The following is a 16,915-nucleotide window of genomic DNA, read 5'->3' on the forward strand; positions in this document are numbered from 1 at the left end:
AAGGAGCTAAATTGCAGTTGGAAGAACTTCAATGAAATATTAAACAAAAAATCTACTCAGAGCTGTGAGATGCAAGAGTTAAGTGCAAGAACTATTTGGAATATGTTTCTGAGATATTTATGCAGTCAGGTGAGTCCCATCCCCCTGGAGTGGCATTTGGGAGAGGAGAGGCATAGCGCTCCTGCCCTCACAGGGCATGTGCTCAGTGGGCTCCCTGGACAGAGTGATCCCTTTGCACAGCGGAGTGCTGCTGTGTGCCCAGTGGACACTAGAGGGCGCCCCCGTCTTCAGGAGGATGGCCATGGTCGGCACCCCACCCCCTGCACTGGGTGAGCTGCTGATCTTCCTTACATCTCTGGGGGCTCTACATCTCTAACTACCCTTGGGGCTCAAGGAAGCCCTTACTCTGCAAGATGCCTCTATCACAGCTGTTTGCTAACAACTATACAGATTAGAGGGCTTCCCAGGTGGCTCAGTGGTAAGGAATTTGCCTACCAGGAGACAGAGGTTTGATTCCTGGGTCAGGAAGATCCCGTGGAGGAGGAAATAGCAACCCACTCCAGTGTTCTTGCCTGAAAAATCCCATGGACAGAGGAGCCTGTACAGTCCATGGGGTCATGAAGAGTCGGGCACAACTCAGCGACTGAGCATGCATGCAGGCATACAGACTAGAACAAATTCGGATCAGGAGCAAGGATGGTGTGGATTTAGGAGTTAGAGCTGAGTGGAGCTTCCTGGCCGGGGATGAAGTGAGTGGGAGTGGAGATTCCTGGGGGCGGGATAGGAGAGAGCGGCTGTTTTCGGGGTAGAGGGAAGGGGAGGTGCTAGTTTACCCAGGTTTGGGAAGTCAAGAAGGAGAGCTGTCAGGTTAGGGAGCCTGTCTGAGAGGTGGCCCAGGCATAAGGAGGCCGCTGGAGCTGGGTGGGGGCCTCTGTGCAGTGCTGTGGCCTCCACTGTATCCCCAGCACCCTCAGCGCGGGGAGCACAGGGCAGGTGAAGGACACACTGCATGAACGCAGAGTGAGGGCTGGGACAGAGCTGCGAGGTCAGGATGAAGCCAAAAGCTACAGTTGCTCAAGTGGTGGGAAAAGGGGCTGTGGTAGCTCTGGGGAAAATGAGGATCAACGTGAATGGGGCTTAGAGTAAGTAGGGCTCCCTGGCACTGCCTTTCTGATGACCAGACCCCGCTGGCTCGCAGCAATGACCTACCATAATCACTTACCCCATCCTGCTTCTACACATGTACATGTGTACACACACACACACACACACACACATTTACACTGAGACCCACGGCACTTTTAAAAAGAAGAGAGACAATTGACCCTGGCTGTAACTAACAGGCATCTGAACAGTCCACAGAGAGCTTCGGTTGGAAGTCCCACCCCCTTACCCTCCCCCTCCCATCCCCCCATCCTCCGTCCCTTAGAGGACATGCTGATCTGCCCCTCCCCTTCCTCCCCCTGAGACCATTCATCTGGCTCTGAGGGTGGGAGCTGCCAGCCTGGAAACCCTGAGTGGACTGGACCCCCTCTGGATTGCAGATTTCAACATTTCAACATTTGTCTGCTCCCAGCCAGGATGGACCCCAGGAGGAGAATCTAAGAACCACAGTGTGTATGTAGGGGTGGGGGTGGGGGGTTCAACTGACTGTGGGGAAGAAGGGAGGGGCCACCTGGCTGGAGCCAAGTGATCTCAGCCCCTTCTCTCCACAGACCATCCTCACAGTCCTGGAAGCTGCTGTCCAGGCCTCTTAGGAGCCATACTGGCAGCTTCTGTGGCCTCCGGCCCTCTGTGTGGGGCTCATCAGGGATTCTGCAGTCTCTCCTGGTGTATGCTATAAAGGACCTTGGAAGCTTTCCTTTCCCCCTAATGTGCGTCTCACTGCCATGTTATCCCCTTTCTGTCACTTTTCCAAGAGGTGGGGAGTCGTCTTCTTGGACAAAGTAATACTAAAAACATGCAGACTGGAGGCTGGCCACCTGCCCTGGCACCCCCACTCCAACCAGTCTGCTCCCACTCTGCTCACATGGAAGGGGGGCGTCATAGGGCTGCAGACGGCAGTTGCACGGCTCTGCTTCTCTCAGCAGGCATTTGTGAGCAGCTAATGGCAGGAGCCCCAGGAAACTGCAGAGGCTGGCAGGGCTGCCCTGGGCCCGGGCTAGGTCTCCCCCCACCCCACCTAGCATGCTGTAGCTCTCAAGGAGACCTGATCTCCCAGTATCTCCAGGGTTCACCTGGGCAAAGGCCCCCTAGGCAGGACTGCACAGGCAAATTTCTAAATTTGGTGTGTTTTTCATTGGCATCCTCCAAACTTTCTCTGTGGAGCCCTTGTTTAACTTGAGAGTAAAGTTTAATTTCTATATTAAACCTAAATTTTAAAACTAAAGAGGGTAACCGTGTCATGACAGTTTCCACACTTACGATGCCTCTGGCTCTCAGGGTGGCTTCAGGCTCTTGCTCTGTTGAGCCACTGGTCCATTAGTCTCCTCTCTGCCTCGCATCTTAAAGCTCATTCTCTCCTAGAGCCCTTTTGCTTGCTTTCCCTCTCCCTTCCCTTCCTGCCCCCAACCTTTTCTCCATCTTAAATTCACAGCACTTGTTTTCTTCTATTCACAGGAAGCTTCTTGAAGTGACATTCCACATAGGCCTCCTTCTTCCATTCATTCCTTAGCCACAGGCCAACCATTTTATACCCCATAGAAGCTTCCCAGGTGGCTCATCAGTAAAGAACCTGCCTGCCAATGCAGGAGATGCAGGTTTGATCTCTGGGTCGGAAAGATCCCCCAAAATAGGCATTGGCAACCCACTCCAGTATTCTTGCCTGGAAGTCCTTGGACAGGGGAACCTGATGGGTTGTAGTCCATGGGATTGCAAAAGAGCTGGACACCACTGAGTGACTGAGCACGCACAGAAGTGCTATGGACTTTGCTCTCAAAGATCACTGCACAGCAAAGGGCTAAACCCAGACATCATCCCGCACCCTCATCTCTTTCCTCTTTGCCACTTGCTGCTTCCTGTGTTTCTGCAACACAGCAACCCCCCTTGGTTCTTTCCCCTCTTCGTCCTTTCTCCCAGTCATGCAGTCGTCTTCATTTTTGCATCAGTGTTGACTTTCCTTACCACCTTCTCTGTGCCCTCACTGATGCTCATGGCTTCAATTGCCAATTCAATAGTGAAGACAGCTCAAGCTTAAACCTTTCTCCTGAGCTCTGGACTCAACCATTCAACAGTCTGAAGACACCTCCCTGTGGACAGCCCTCAGACACCTCAAAACCAGAGCCTCCACCTCCTCTGGGACTCCCTGCTATCTAACCTCTAAATCACTAAGAGGCAGCCTAACCTCCTCCATCAGTGTAACCAAAGGAACTCAGGCTCAGGGCCAGATGGCTCTGAGTTCAAGCTTCAGCACACCATTCTCAAGCTTTGTGACCTTGGGCAAGTAGCTTCATTCCTCTAAACCTCAGTACCCCTATCTGTAAAAAGGGGGTAATAATAGTATCTACTTCATTGAGTTAGACGTGTGAAATAATGCATGCAAAATGCTTTAATCTGGCTATATATTAATAGCAAGTGTTAAATATGTTAGCCACCATAAAACATAATAATCTCTAAATGGCTCCTGAATTTGTGTTTAGTTACAAGCCAAGATGTGGGAGTAATCTTAGACTCTTCTAACTTTTCCCTGCCCAAGAAGTGATTAGGAATGGTCAATTCCACCTCCTAAGGTTCCCTTACTATCCTCTCCTGGACTACAACAGAGAGGCCCAATCAATATCTTACTGACTTCAATCTCACCCCTCACCCCATCTGCTCAGGTGCTTCTCAAACATTCTTGTGTATTTGAATCCATGGGGGGCTGAGGGTGGATGATGTTAAAATGAAGGTTCAAAAGGTATTAGGGAACTGACAGGGGTGGGAGGGGGTGGGGGCGGGGGGGGGAGGTGGGGGGCTGGGGGGGGTGGTGGGGGGGGACGGGGGTGGGCGTGGAGAATCTGCATCTCTAACAAGTTCCCAGGATCCCAAGACTGCTGGTCCAGACCACACCTTGAGTTGTAAAGGCCTACACTTCCTCAAACTCTAAAAAAAAAAAAAAAAAGATCTAACTATATCAAGCCCCTACTTGAAAACCTTTGATAGCTTACAATTTTATCTAGACTATCCTTTTTGTGTTGCTTCCTCCTATTCTACCTCACACAGCATATTCCCCTGGCCACACATGAGATACTCAAAATGTGGTTTCTACCAATTTGTACCTTTGCTCACGGTGTTTCCTTTGTGAGTAATGCTTCTCTCTGTCTGACCTGTCTCTTGGAATCCTATTCCTTTCTCCAAGACTCAGTGTAAGTATTACCTCTAGGAAGACTTTCCCAAGCTTTATGGCAAAACTATTCATGCTTTCTGCTGTATCTCCACAATTTGTTTATACCGCTATAATATCAAACGGATGTGGCCCATCTCAAGATAGTTAGTCTTAACTATGGTCTTCACTATAGATTTTAAGTTAGATTTTCACTGTTGGATTTTAAGCTTCTTCTCTTAGTGGTCTTCATTTCCCAGGTACCTGACACTGAGTAGACCCTCAAATAGGAGTGCAGAAAGGAGGGAGAAGGATGGTAGGGGAAGATGCTGAAAAGGTCTACCTGAATTCCAGCTTTCCAGGACTGTACTCCTGATTATTTATTGACTATGCCAAAGCCTTTGACTGTGTGGATCACAATAGACTGTGGAAAATTCTGAAAGAGATGGGAATACCAGACTACCTGACCTGCCTCTTGAGAAATCTGTATGCAGGTCAGGAAGCAACAGTTAGAACTGGACATGGAACAACAGACTGGTTCCAAATAGGAAAAGGAGTACGTCAAGGCTGTATATTGTCACCCTGCTTATTTAACTTATATGCAGAGTACATCATGAGAAACGCTGGGCTGGAAGAAACACAAGCTGGAATCAAGATTGCCGGGAGAAATATCAATAACCTCAGATATGCAGATGACACCACCCTTATGGCAGAAAGTGAAGAGGAACTCAAAAGCCTCTTGATGAAAGTGAAAGTGGAGAGTGAAAAAGTTGGCTTAAAGCTCAACATTCAGAAAACGAAGATCATGGCATCTAGTCCCATCACTTCATGGGAAATAGATGGGGAAACAGTGGAAACAGTGTCAGACTTTATTTTTTTTGGCTCCAAAATCACTGCAGATGGTGACTGCAGCCATGAAATTAAAAGACGCCTACTCCTTGGAAGGAAAGTTATGACCAACCTAGATAGCATATTCAAAAGCAGAGACATTACTTTGCCAACAAAGGTCCATCTAGTCAAGGCTATGGCTTTTCCTGTGGTCATGTATGGATGTGAGAGTTGGACTGTGAAGAAGGCTGAGTGCCAAAGAATTGATGCTTTTGAACTGTGGTGTTGGAGAAGACTCTTGAGAGTCCCTTGGACTGCAAGGAGATCCAACCAGTCCATTCTGAAGGAGATCAGCCCTGGGATTTCTTTGGAAGGAATGATGCTAAAGCTAAAACTCCAGTACTTTGGCCACCTCATGCAAAGAGTTCACTCATTGGAAAAGACTCTGATGCTGGGAGGGATTGGGGGCAGGAGGAGAAGGGGACGACAGAGGATGAGATGGCTGGATGGCATCACTAACTCGACGGACGTGAGTCTGAGTGAACTCCGGGAGCTGGTGATGGACAGGGAGGCCTGGCGTGCTGTGATTCATGGGGTCGCAGAGTCGGACACGACTGAGAACTGAACTGAACTGAACTCCTGATTAACACACCATCGCCCCCTGGTGGCAGTGTATCAAAATTGCTGGTTCAATATTTTTTGAAAGATCACAGGTACCTCTTTTAGAGTATGGTTCAGTATATACATTGGAAAGCAAGATCCCAAAAGACCCTGACAGTCACCAGCAAAGTCTTGTCAGTTCCCCTGTACCACTCTCCATTCAGACTTCTACACACACAAGGTAAGTCATGTACCTTTATCTCAAGCCAGTGATGAAAGGAAGGCAGCCTACCTTCTTCAGGTTTCTCTCCCAAGGCTGTGAGTTCAGACTCCTGGCTTGGCTCACTGGTTCCATAGACATTGATTGCACGCACACGGAACTTATATTCTCGGTCAGGCAGCAGGTCCTGGACGTTGAAAGAAGTGCTGCGGCACGTGGCTAGTTCCTTCCACGTCTTGTCCACTGAGTCCCAGATCTCGACACTGTATGACTGTACAGCGCTGCCCCCATCATATGAGGAGCCATACCAGGACAAGGTCAGCGAGGAGCTTCGGATGTCAGAGGCACAAGGTGTACCGGCTGGGGGGTCTGGCTTGTCTGGGGAAACAGAAGCATAGCATCACTCAGCTGTGCAGAATTGCAGGGTGAGAAGGTTTTTGAATTAGCTAGTCATTTACAGATGTGAGAGCTGGACCATACAAAATACTAAATGCCGAAGAATTGATGCTTTTGAACTGTGGTGCTGGAGAAGACTCTTGAGAGTCCCTTGGACAACAAGGAGATCAAACTAGTCAATCCTAAAGGAAATCAATCCTGAATATTCATTGAAAGGATTGATGCTGAAGCTGAAGCTCCAATACTCTGGCCACCTGATTCAAAGAGCTGACTCATTGGAAAAGACCCTGATGCTGGGAAAGAGTGAAGGCAGGAAGAGAAGCGGGGAGACAGAGGATGAGATGGTTGAATGGCATCACTGACGCAATGGACATGAGTTTGAGCAGGCTCCAGGAGATGGTGAAGGACAGGGAAGCCTGGTGTGCTGCAGTCTGCTGGGTTGCAAAGAGTCGAACACAATTGAGCAACTGAACAACAACGAGGGAGAAGCAGCTGTGGTCCCTGGTCCTGGCTCTCTTTCCCTCCTCTGCACAGTCACACCTATGCAAACACCTGTCTACGTGGAAAGCCCAACAAATACAAATACTATTTGCTTGAATATACCGTCTTTTTTGGCTAGTTTCTAGTCTACACGTCATGATTTCCTGTGCTTTGCCCAAGTCATAAACATATTTCTCAGTGTAAACAGATCTAGGAAGCTCCGCAGGAGGTGTGGACTGCTTCCCATCAAAAATATGTCTCGAAAGAGAGTTCAATGTGTGTATGTGCATGTGTCTCCTCCAGGCCTGAGGCCAGTGGCCTGAGACATAACAGGAACCAGTCTCTGCTTTCTCTGGGACACGGGAAATGCCTGCCCTGCTGAGGGTCAGTACAGCACAGCGAGCGCTGAAGTCACACACAGGGCTTGAATACAGCTCTGTCTTCATTCACTACTTCTCAGCCTCTGTGCCTCAGTTTCCTCCTCTGAAAATGTGCATGATAACAGCATTGGATCACAAGGTTGTCATGAGATATTCTTAGGAAAACATCCTGTTTGAGTAGCCTTGCTGTCATCAATCAGAGAAGGCAATGGCACCCCACTCCAGTACTCTTGCCTGGAGAATCCCATGGACGGAGGAGCCTGGTGGGCTCTAGTCCATGGGGTCGCCAAGAGTTGGGCATGATTGAGCGACTTCACTTTCACTTTTCACTTTCATGCATTGGAGAAGGAAATGGCAACCCACTCCAGTGTTCTTGCCTGGAGAATCCCAGGGACAGAGGAGCCTGGTGGGCTGCCGTCTACGGGGTTGCACAGAGTCGGACACGACTGAAGCGACTTAGCAGCAGCAGCAGCAGCAGCTGCCATCAATATTGCAGAAGTTCATTTCTAACTTTATAAAACATTACTCCCACCTTCTCTTCATCCTCCTGCTGCTGCTGCGTTCAGTCGTGTCCGACTCTGTGAGACCCCATGGACTGTAGTCTGCCAAGCTCCTCTGTGCATGGGATTCCCCAGGCAAGAATACTGGAGTGGGTTGCCATGCCCTCCTCCAGGGGATCTTCCTGACCCAGGGATCAAACCTGGGTATCTTGCATCACAGACAGATTCTTTACCACTGAACTACCAGGGAAGCCCTCCAACCTCCTAGGACTGGTATAAAATGAGATAGAGAATTTCAAAGCAAACCACAGTAGCAAATCACAGTCATCTTTAAGGGCCGGAAAATGAGTCAAAGATACAAACTAGGAGCAGTCCCTTGGGCTGGCCACCTTCCTACTCAGACCAGTAATGCTAAGAACCAGTAACACTGCCAACTTCAAGGCAGATCACAGCAGCCAGTATGTTCATTAATGAGGTTCTTGAGTTTTGAGAATTTTGACAGTTGTTCATCTCCACCTGCAATGCAGGAGACACAGGAGATGCGGGTTTGATCCCTGGGTCTGGAAGATCCCCTGGAGGAGGAAATGGCAACCCACTCCAGTATTCTTGCCTGAAAAATCCCATGGACTGAGGAGCCTGGTGGTTTAAAGTCCAAGGGGTTGCAAAGAGTCAGACACAACTGAGCAACTAAGCATGATTAAGCACATCTGAACAAAATTCTGAACAAAATTCTCCTATTTTTCAGATTTAGTCTCTGCAGGTAGTCGGTTTAGTGACAGATACAGATCTTCAGTAACCTTCATCTCCTCCAAGGCAATCTGAGTTTTAGAGTTCTCAAACAAAAAAGGTCATGTATTATGCTCTGCGAATTTGTAAGCTATGTGAGTTCCAACTAATTCCTTAACTTCCAAGACTATTTTGCTTGTTCTTTTCATTTGGAAAGTGGGGTTATATATCAGTCTCTCAGGGGTTTTGCGAGCATCAAATAAAGCGAACCCAGGTAATGTACTTGATTCCTACTTTCCTACCCCTCAGCTAGGTAGGAAGGCCAAAGAAAATTCCTGCAGATGACCAAAGCACATGGAGAAGAAAAAAAAACATTCTGTGTATGTATGTGTGTATATACATATACATATAAACACATACATATACACATACGTGTGCATACACATACACCTATACACATACATACCATACATACCTGTACACATACATATTCATAGCCTCCCCTCCAAATCCTGCTGCTTCTTCATTCCAGCCAGAAATGCACTGCCTGGAAGCCATTCATCCCCTGCAGCACAAATCTGGGTTGACTCGCCCTGGAATGACTCTGGGCCTGTGACAGCCACTCCCTGCTGGTGACAGTCACTCTGGAGGCCTCTTGTGATGGAACCACTTTCACTGGTTGTTCAACATGTTCTCTTAGAAAAACTGTTTGTTCTAAAAGATATATTGGTCTTTTTATAAATATTTCTGGTGTTGGCTAAGATGTTTATTACTCTAAACTCTCTTACAGGCAAGTGATTCAAATCCTCTAAGATCCAGCAAAAGAAGTAAAAAGGCCTAAGAAGGATGAAAGACAGACTCTTTGCCTCCTTTAGAGGATATGCCTGGAAAACTTCTGACTGGACACATTTAGTGTCCTGTAGTTCGAGACAACAAATATAGATACACTCTACTGACTGATATATTCCCCTCCTGCTTTAGTGAAAAAGAGAAAACTTTGAGAAATGGCTATTTTGGAAGAGGTACTATTAATCCCCCAACCTGCTCCAAATGTCTCTTGGCTGAAAGAGAAAAAAACAGACACCAGTCATATGTCATGGCCTGAAGCACAAGAGAAGATGCAAAACTGGAGAGAACATCTTTAATTCCAAGTGAAACCTCAATGCTTTCAAGGAATCTGATGCCAAATTAAGGAGTTCAGAACAGAGGCAAGTCTGAAGTCATGGGAGATTGGAAGCCCCCACCTCCACGACTGCCCTTAGAGCCACGGGCTGTGCCTGATGCCTTCTGTTCTTTCCAACCTACAGAGAGCACACAGAGGCTGGACAAGCTGGGGATGACGCAGACAAACTCAGTCTGGGAGGGAGACCTGGGCACGGCCTGGCAAAGGCCAGCTGGGCTCAGTGACTGGGGCCCCGAGCTCCATGCTTCTGTGGAATTCTCTCATAACTCCCTGGACACTGGCCTAGCCGAATGGGAAATGCTGAGTGTAAGGGAAGGGTCTTTGGTGGCAATAGATCCAGGATTAGAAAATGTTTAGTAAATGTTCTCACTTCTGGGAAATCGAAGGATCTCATCTCTGATGCTTCTCTATACTGACAATCTCTATGCACCTGTGCATTTGAAGATGGTCTTTGACTGGATCTAAGCCCACCCTGACCTCCCTTTGCATGCACCTGCAGCTTTTAAACTTTGGCAGGGCTGCGAGGGCCCCCAGGTTGTGCACCTGGGTAATCCCGGCCCTCTGGGGTTAGGCAAGGTGCTGCGCTTACCAAGAACACCCAGCTGGCCAGTGGCAGAGCCAAAAGGAGATTCGAAATGTCTCCAAACCCTCATTCCAGGGGCCTGTTATTTTCTAGGCTATCAGGCCACATAAGATCAAGAAAGCATCTTGCTCAAGCCCAAGCCAAGTGTTATGAAGTGAAATCACCTGTCCTTAAAAATCATGTAAGTTCCCAGCTCAGATAGCCCTGGGGGGGGGTTACTGGGTACCTGGGATCCTCTCTGCTGTGTTCGTCTCCTTTAAAGATCTGCAGAGTGGTCTGTTTGTCTTGTGCTGAATTAGTCACATGAGGACTTCGTCTGGGGCAAACTGCTCTCTCCAACCCGAGCGGCCCTTCCTCACCCTTTCTGGGCTGAGGCTGGAGACCAGGCACGGGCAGCGGCCCTCCCTCACCCTTTCTGGGCTGAGGCTGGAGACCAGGCACGGGCAGCGGCCCTCCCTCACCCTTCGAGGCTGAGGCTGGAGACCCGGGCACGGGCAGCGGCCCTCCCTCACCCTTCCCCGGCTGAGGCTGGAGACCGGGCACGGGCAGCGGCCCTCCCTCACCCTTCGAGGCTGAGGCTGGAGACCGGGCACGGGCAGCGGCCCTCCCTCACCCTTCGAGGCTGAGGCTGGAGGCCGGGCACGGGCAGCGGCCCTCCCTCACCCTTCGAGGCTGAGGCTGGAGGCCGGGCACGGGCAGCGGCCCTCCCTCACCCTTCGAGGCTGAGGCTGGAGGCCGGGCACGGGCAGCGGCCCTCCCTCACCCTTCGAGGCTGAGGCTGGAGACCGGGCACGGGCAGCGGCCCTCCCTCACCCTTCCCCGGCTGAGGCTGGAGACCGGGCACGGGCAGCGGCCCTCCCTCACCCTTGGAGGCTGAGGCTGGAGGCCGGGCACGGGCAGCGGCCCTCCCTCACCCTTCGAGGCTGAGGCTGGAGGCCGGGCACGGGCAGCGGCCCTCTGAGCACCACAGGTCCCGGCACTGCCCTTCGTTGCCGTTGTTCAGTTGCTAAGTCGTGTGGGACTCTTCGTGACCCCTGAACTGTAGCCCGCCAGGCTTCCCTGTTCTCCACTATCTGTCCTTTAACATATAATAATAATAATAATAATAAGCCTTCAAAATAGCTAAACATCACTCTTTTAAAGTCACTGAGGCAAAGGCTAATTTTGATCATCATTTTTAAAACCGTGTGCTGTGTGCTCAGTCACTCAGTCGTGTCTGACTCTCTGTGACCCCGTGGACTGTAGCGCGCCAGGTTCCTCTGCCCATAGGATTTCCCAGGCAAAATTACTGGAGTGGGTTGCAATTTCCTCCTCCAGGGGATCTTCCCAATCCAGGGATAAAACCCACGTCTCTTGGGTCTCCTGAACTGGCAGGCAGATTCTTTACCACTGAGCCACCTGGGAAGCCCTTTTAAAAAAAAAAAAAAAAAATAGGAGTCATAAAGTTAGTGGTAAACTTCTCTTCTTGTATGTTCTTTAAAGTACTCCTTTCTTTTCAGATAGTTTATGATTTTTAATTCTAGGAGTCATAAACTACCTGAAAAGAACGGGGTATTTTAAAGAACATACAGAGGAGAAGTTTACTGCTAATTAGTAGAAGTTGTGCTAAATCGGCCTTATTTAGTGGGCTTACAAATGGATGCATCCAAAGTGCTGGAAACAGCCCAGAGTTGGCCAAACAAGCTCTGTTTCTTCTCATTTACATTTTAGATCTACTTAATCAACCCTGATCAGATAATACACAGATGTCCCTAGAGACAGGCAGGTAAATCTGGGCTTAATCCAGGTTTACTTTGGACTGAGTCTAAATCCACAGGCTCTGAATGAATGTGGATTTGCTGTGTCCATCAATGCAAGTTCTCATTTTATTGAGCAATTCTATTCTTAGCTCTCCGAGAGGGAGGCAGACAGAAAGCCCTTCCCCTCCATTCCATTCCCCTTCCAGGACGGCATTTAACATGCTGCTCCTGCCAGCTGGCGGGCAGCCACGCCAATGGCCCTGTCAGCACTGGCCGAGGAGAATGAGAAACTAGACCATAAAAGGCCACAACTGCAGGCCGGGCGGTGGTGATGGGGGCGGGGAGCTGGTGGCACTGTGCGGAGCGCGAGGGCTGGGGGCACTGGCCACAGAAGAGCAGTTCCAAGGAGTTGACCCTAAAGGTCCCCCAGCCAGGGCAGATGAGAGAGAACACCAAGGAAAACTGGAAACCGCTGCCTGCTGATGGGTGGGGCATGGGGCCAAATTGATGCTTCAGGTACAGATTTGAGGGTAAAGATGAACTGGATCACCAGTACCAACTGCCCACCCCCCAGAGTGTTCCTGACTCCAGGAGGAACGGATTAGAATAAGCATCTGGAGTCACCAAAGAGACAGCGAGGAAGACAAGGGTCCCTGTTGTCTTTTATAGATGAGAAACTGTTCCCTGAGACCTTGGCCCACTGGCATTCCCAGGGAGAAAAACTCCTGCCCTAAGGAAACCAAGGGCTTTTCCAGTGGTTCAGCAGTAAAGAATCTGCCTGTAATGCAGGAGATGTGGGTTCGATCTCTGGGTCAGGAAGATCCCCTGGAGGAGGGCATGGCAACCCATTCCAGTATTCTTGCCTGGAGAATCCCGTGGACAAAGAAGCCTGGCGGGCTACAGTTCATGGGGTCAAAAAGAGTCAGACACGACTGAGTGACTGAGCACACACACAGGCATACACAAGGAAACGAAACACAAGAGGATCAAATCAATGAATGCCAGGAGAAAGGCTTTCGTGTGCGCCACGTGTGAAGGCCCACGAGTGCACTGGGACCACCTGAGCAGGGACCTGTGCAGGGACCGCCTGCTGTCCATCTGCTGCTCCTTCACGGTCCTGAATGCCTGCCACATGAGCGGACAGCGGGCTGAACACGACAGACAGCAGGAAGGCAGTGAGGAAGATTGCTTGGTATTTCAGGAAAGAGTAGACCCGAGCATGAAAAGCACAGCGATTGAGGTGGAGAGGGAAAAGTGAGTCTGGAGACAGACTCTGAACTCAGTCCTATGATGCACAAGACAAGAAAAAGGGAGCGGCCTAGGGGTTAGGAGGGCACAGTGGCCTCAGAAGGGCAGTCCCCACAGACGGACAGGGCCTGGGGGCCAGGCTGCAGGGAGCCAAAGAGTGTTGCCAGTGAGGGGAAGATAGAGACTGGCTCTCTCAGAGGGTTTGGCTGTGGAGAGAGAGCAGGAGAAAGACACTAAGGTGGCCAGAGTGAGACGAGATACTGCAAGAGTTGTGCCTGTGAACATGGGGAAGATGATGGGGGAGCCTTGGCAACATTTATAGGAGAAAAAGAGAAGTTGCAAAAAAGAAGGGTTGGGGACTTATGGGGGTTGGGGGCTTGTAGCCCTAAGGAGCCTGGAGTCTGAGGAGAAAGGTGGGCAACCCCCAGAGCCTGGAGGGTGGAGTCAACATGGGGACAGAGAGATGCCTGCAGGTGTGGGGCCATCAAGCTGAGCAAGTTCATGCCTCATGCCTCCTATGTCTCGGAGAGGCCAGAGGCCGAGGCCTGCAGGGTAAAGAGTCTCAAGGAATGGCTCACAGAAAGTGGGAGACAGCGCTGACCAGCACTAATGCCTCCGCTGAGCCTGGATGTTGACAGATCCCAGGGCTGAGGCTGTGAGTTGATGTCATCTCCCTGCTGCACCACGGGCTCAGGCAGAGTGGCAGTGAAGGTGAAAGGCAGCACTGATTCCAGGTGAGGGTCTGCCAGGGGACTGGGAGGGCACAGGACCAGGGGAGAGGGTGTCACAGGGGCTAGCTAGGGAGAGCTGTGGTGGTGGAACTCGGGGTCTCCCAAGGCTAGAGAGGGAAGCCTGAGGAGAGTCACAGAAAAAGGAAAACACTGTATGTGCAAGATCTGATTCTCAACAAGCAGAAGGGCAGCCACAGTGTAAGAACAGGGAGAGAAAGAAAGGCCGTGGGCAGAGGGAACACATGTGCTGGGGGAGTACCCCAAAGGGGAGGCCTGGAAGCCCGCCATCCTGGCTTCTGCACGCCCCTTCCCAGACTCACCCACCACGGTGAGGTTGACCTGGGCCTGCCTGCTGCCCAGTTTGTTCTCCACCAGCAGGGTGTAGCAGCCACAGTGCTCCTGGCGCGCTGCCCGGATGGTGAGCTTGCTGCCCTGCTCGCTGTTCTCCACCTTGATGTGTTCGCTGTCCTGGATCTGGGGGCAGAGAGTGGGGCAGGCGCTGGAGACTTGAGCCAGAAAGGAAGGGGGCTCCAAGCCACGCCCCACACCCCCTAAGAGATGTAGCTGGATAGTGGTGTGGGGCTGGTCTTGTCTGCAATCTGGGCTTCCCACTCAGGACCCCTTCTGCTGCATCCAGAGCCAAGCTGCTCTGACAGGGCCCAGATCTGGGCAGGCAGGAAGGGTGCTGAGCAGGGTCTGGGGGTTGGGAGTAAGCTATGCCTTCACTCGCTGCCCTAGACTGGAAACGAGAAACATCCCAGCCTGCTCCCCTGCTCTGGGATGGGAGGGTGGGAGAACACATTTGATCAAAGTCAGGTACAAAGCCCACCCAGAAGGTTCCGACCTTCTCTGTGCTTTCAAATACCAGTACTGATCACATGTGGCTACTCAAATCTTAGTTGAATGGCAAATAACCCAAATGTCCATCAGTGAATGAACAAATAAAGAAAACGTGGTACACCCAGACAATGGAATATTATTTGGCCATAAAAGTGAATGGAGTACTGGTTCATGTTACAGTATGGATATGCCCTGAAAATATTATGCTAAGTTAAAAAAAAAAAAAACCCAGACACAAAGGAACACATATGATTCCATTTATGAGAAATGCCCAGAATAGGCAAATCCTTAGAGACAGAAAATAGGTTAGGGTCACCAGAGTCTGGGGGAAGGAAAGAAATGACTGCTATTGGATCTGGGCTTTCCTTTCGAGGTGATAAAAATGTTCTGGAATTAGAAAATTGTTATAGTTGCACAACCTTGTGAATATGTGTACACTATAAAAGGGTGAATTTTCTGATGTGTGAATTCTATCTCTACAAAACTGTTATAACCATTTTTAACTAACTGAAATGTAAAATTCAGTTTCTCAGTTGCCGTAGTCACATTTCACACGCTCAATAGCCACATGTAGTTAGTGGCTACCATACTGGATAACAGATACAGAACAATTACATCACTATGGAAAGTTCTGTTGGATGGAGCTGGGACTTGGCTAAATGTCTCTGAAGAGGGTTGAGATTTGCATCTCACTTCAGACACCACTAACCCAGACAAAACCCAAGCAAACACGCTTTGGGAAAAGGCCAGCTTCTCTTCTTGTCTTTTGAGAACAACCCTTCTTTCCTCCCTAGTACTAGCCTCCTACCTCTGGGCCTTAGGACAGTTTGAATGGGTTGGGAATGGAGCAACAGAGGCTTCAGGAAGTCATCACACCTTCTGTGGAGTTCCTGACCCAGGGCCAGCCTGCCGTTCCTGGGTCTCTGCTGATGAGGCACGTGGGTACACATTGCCAGTGTGGGACTGGAGGAACGGATAAGCTCCCCAAGCTCCTTTAAAAGGAACCAGTTATTTGGAAATTCAGACATTTTCCCATAGGACTGTTCTTATAAATGGTAGTTAGATTTCTGGGTCAGGAAGCCCAAATTCTGTTTAACGTACAAGTCATCTATGAAAATACTCAGACGCAGTTTTATCTCTCCATCACGCGGTTAAGCCTAAGTGGTTGCCACAGATAGGGCTCAGTAAGCTGGCACAGAATCACAGAAAGCTCAGGGGTCTGAGAGGTCATTCAGGTCACTGGTTTGATTTTCCTGACTCCGAGGCAGAGATATCAAAATCAGGTGGGAGCCATGGGTGGTTTGTTCTATTATGTCCTTCATACTCTAGGCAGAGATATCAAAATCAGGTGGGAGCCATGGGTGGTTTGTTCTATTATGTCCTTCATACTCTATCACACAAATTGTCTATAAAACAGGCATTCCTGCTAGGTGTTGAAGAAAAGGTTACTAAGAGCTCAAATTTGGTGGGTGGGTGACGGTGGTGAGGGGCTCTCCCATGTCTAAAGCCCCCTTGGTGAACAGTGATGCTCCCTCCATCACGTTTCTCATCCCCTCTGGCCCAGAGTTGCTCTGGAATTTATGCAGGGTATTCTTGGGCCACTGCCCTCCGGGACTGACCTGCTTTCGGAACTTCATCCAGGTGCAGGTGATGGGCTGGGTGCCGGCCACCTTACCAAAGAGCTCCACAGACTCTCCTGCTCGCACCTTCTGGTCCTCAGGAAACTGGATGATCTGAGGTGGCATGGCTGGGGGAGTACAAGAGGGAGAGTGAGCTCGAGGAGGAGGGAGCCTCAAACGCTCTGATACCATCTGATGCTTCCGGTCACATTGGTCTGTGACTCCTCTCTCACTTTCCGGAACCTTCAGGGTGAGACTGAGGGCAGTGACCTTTGCTCCACAACCTAGGCTGACGGGCCTGCTAGGTCTGTTGGTCTCTTGATCCTGATTCCAACAGAAGCGACCCATACAGTTTACATAGCATGACTCTCGGTTGGTTGGTTGCTCTGGTATTTGTGATTTCCCCTAATTTTTTGAATCTTATGTCTTAACTCCTTTCTTAACTATGCAGTGCCTTGCCATCTAACATCCAGGTCACTCTGGCTGACAGGCTCAAACTGGCTCACATCCTCAAACATCTTTCCATGGAAAACAAACAGTGC

General features: G+C 50.0%; 1 protein-coding gene across 4 annotated transcripts in view; it reads right to left on the minus strand.

The window, feature by feature from the left end:
* Positions 1–16,915, minus strand: part of MYLK (myosin light chain kinase) — a 191,886-nt gene that overhangs the window by 36,911 nt on the left and 138,060 nt on the right. For all 4 annotated transcript variants that reach the window (XM_055568413.1, XM_055568414.1, XM_055568411.1 and 1 more), the window contains 3 exons: positions 16,374–16,501; positions 14,235–14,388; positions 6,021–6,326 (listed from right to left, as the gene is read on the minus strand). In XM_055568413.1, coding sequence (XP_055424388.1) covers positions 6,021–6,326; positions 14,235–14,388; positions 16,374–16,501 — 588 coding nt within the window. The remainder of the gene's footprint in view (positions 1–6,020; positions 6,327–14,234; positions 14,389–16,373; positions 16,502–16,915) is intronic.

Source organism: Bubalus kerabau, chromosome 2 (assembly GCF_029407905.1).
Source record: "Bubalus kerabau isolate K-KA32 ecotype Philippines breed swamp buffalo chromosome 2, PCC_UOA_SB_1v2, whole genome shotgun sequence".
NCBI classification, from domain to species: Eukaryota; Metazoa; Chordata; class Mammalia; order Artiodactyla; family Bovidae; genus Bubalus; species Bubalus kerabau.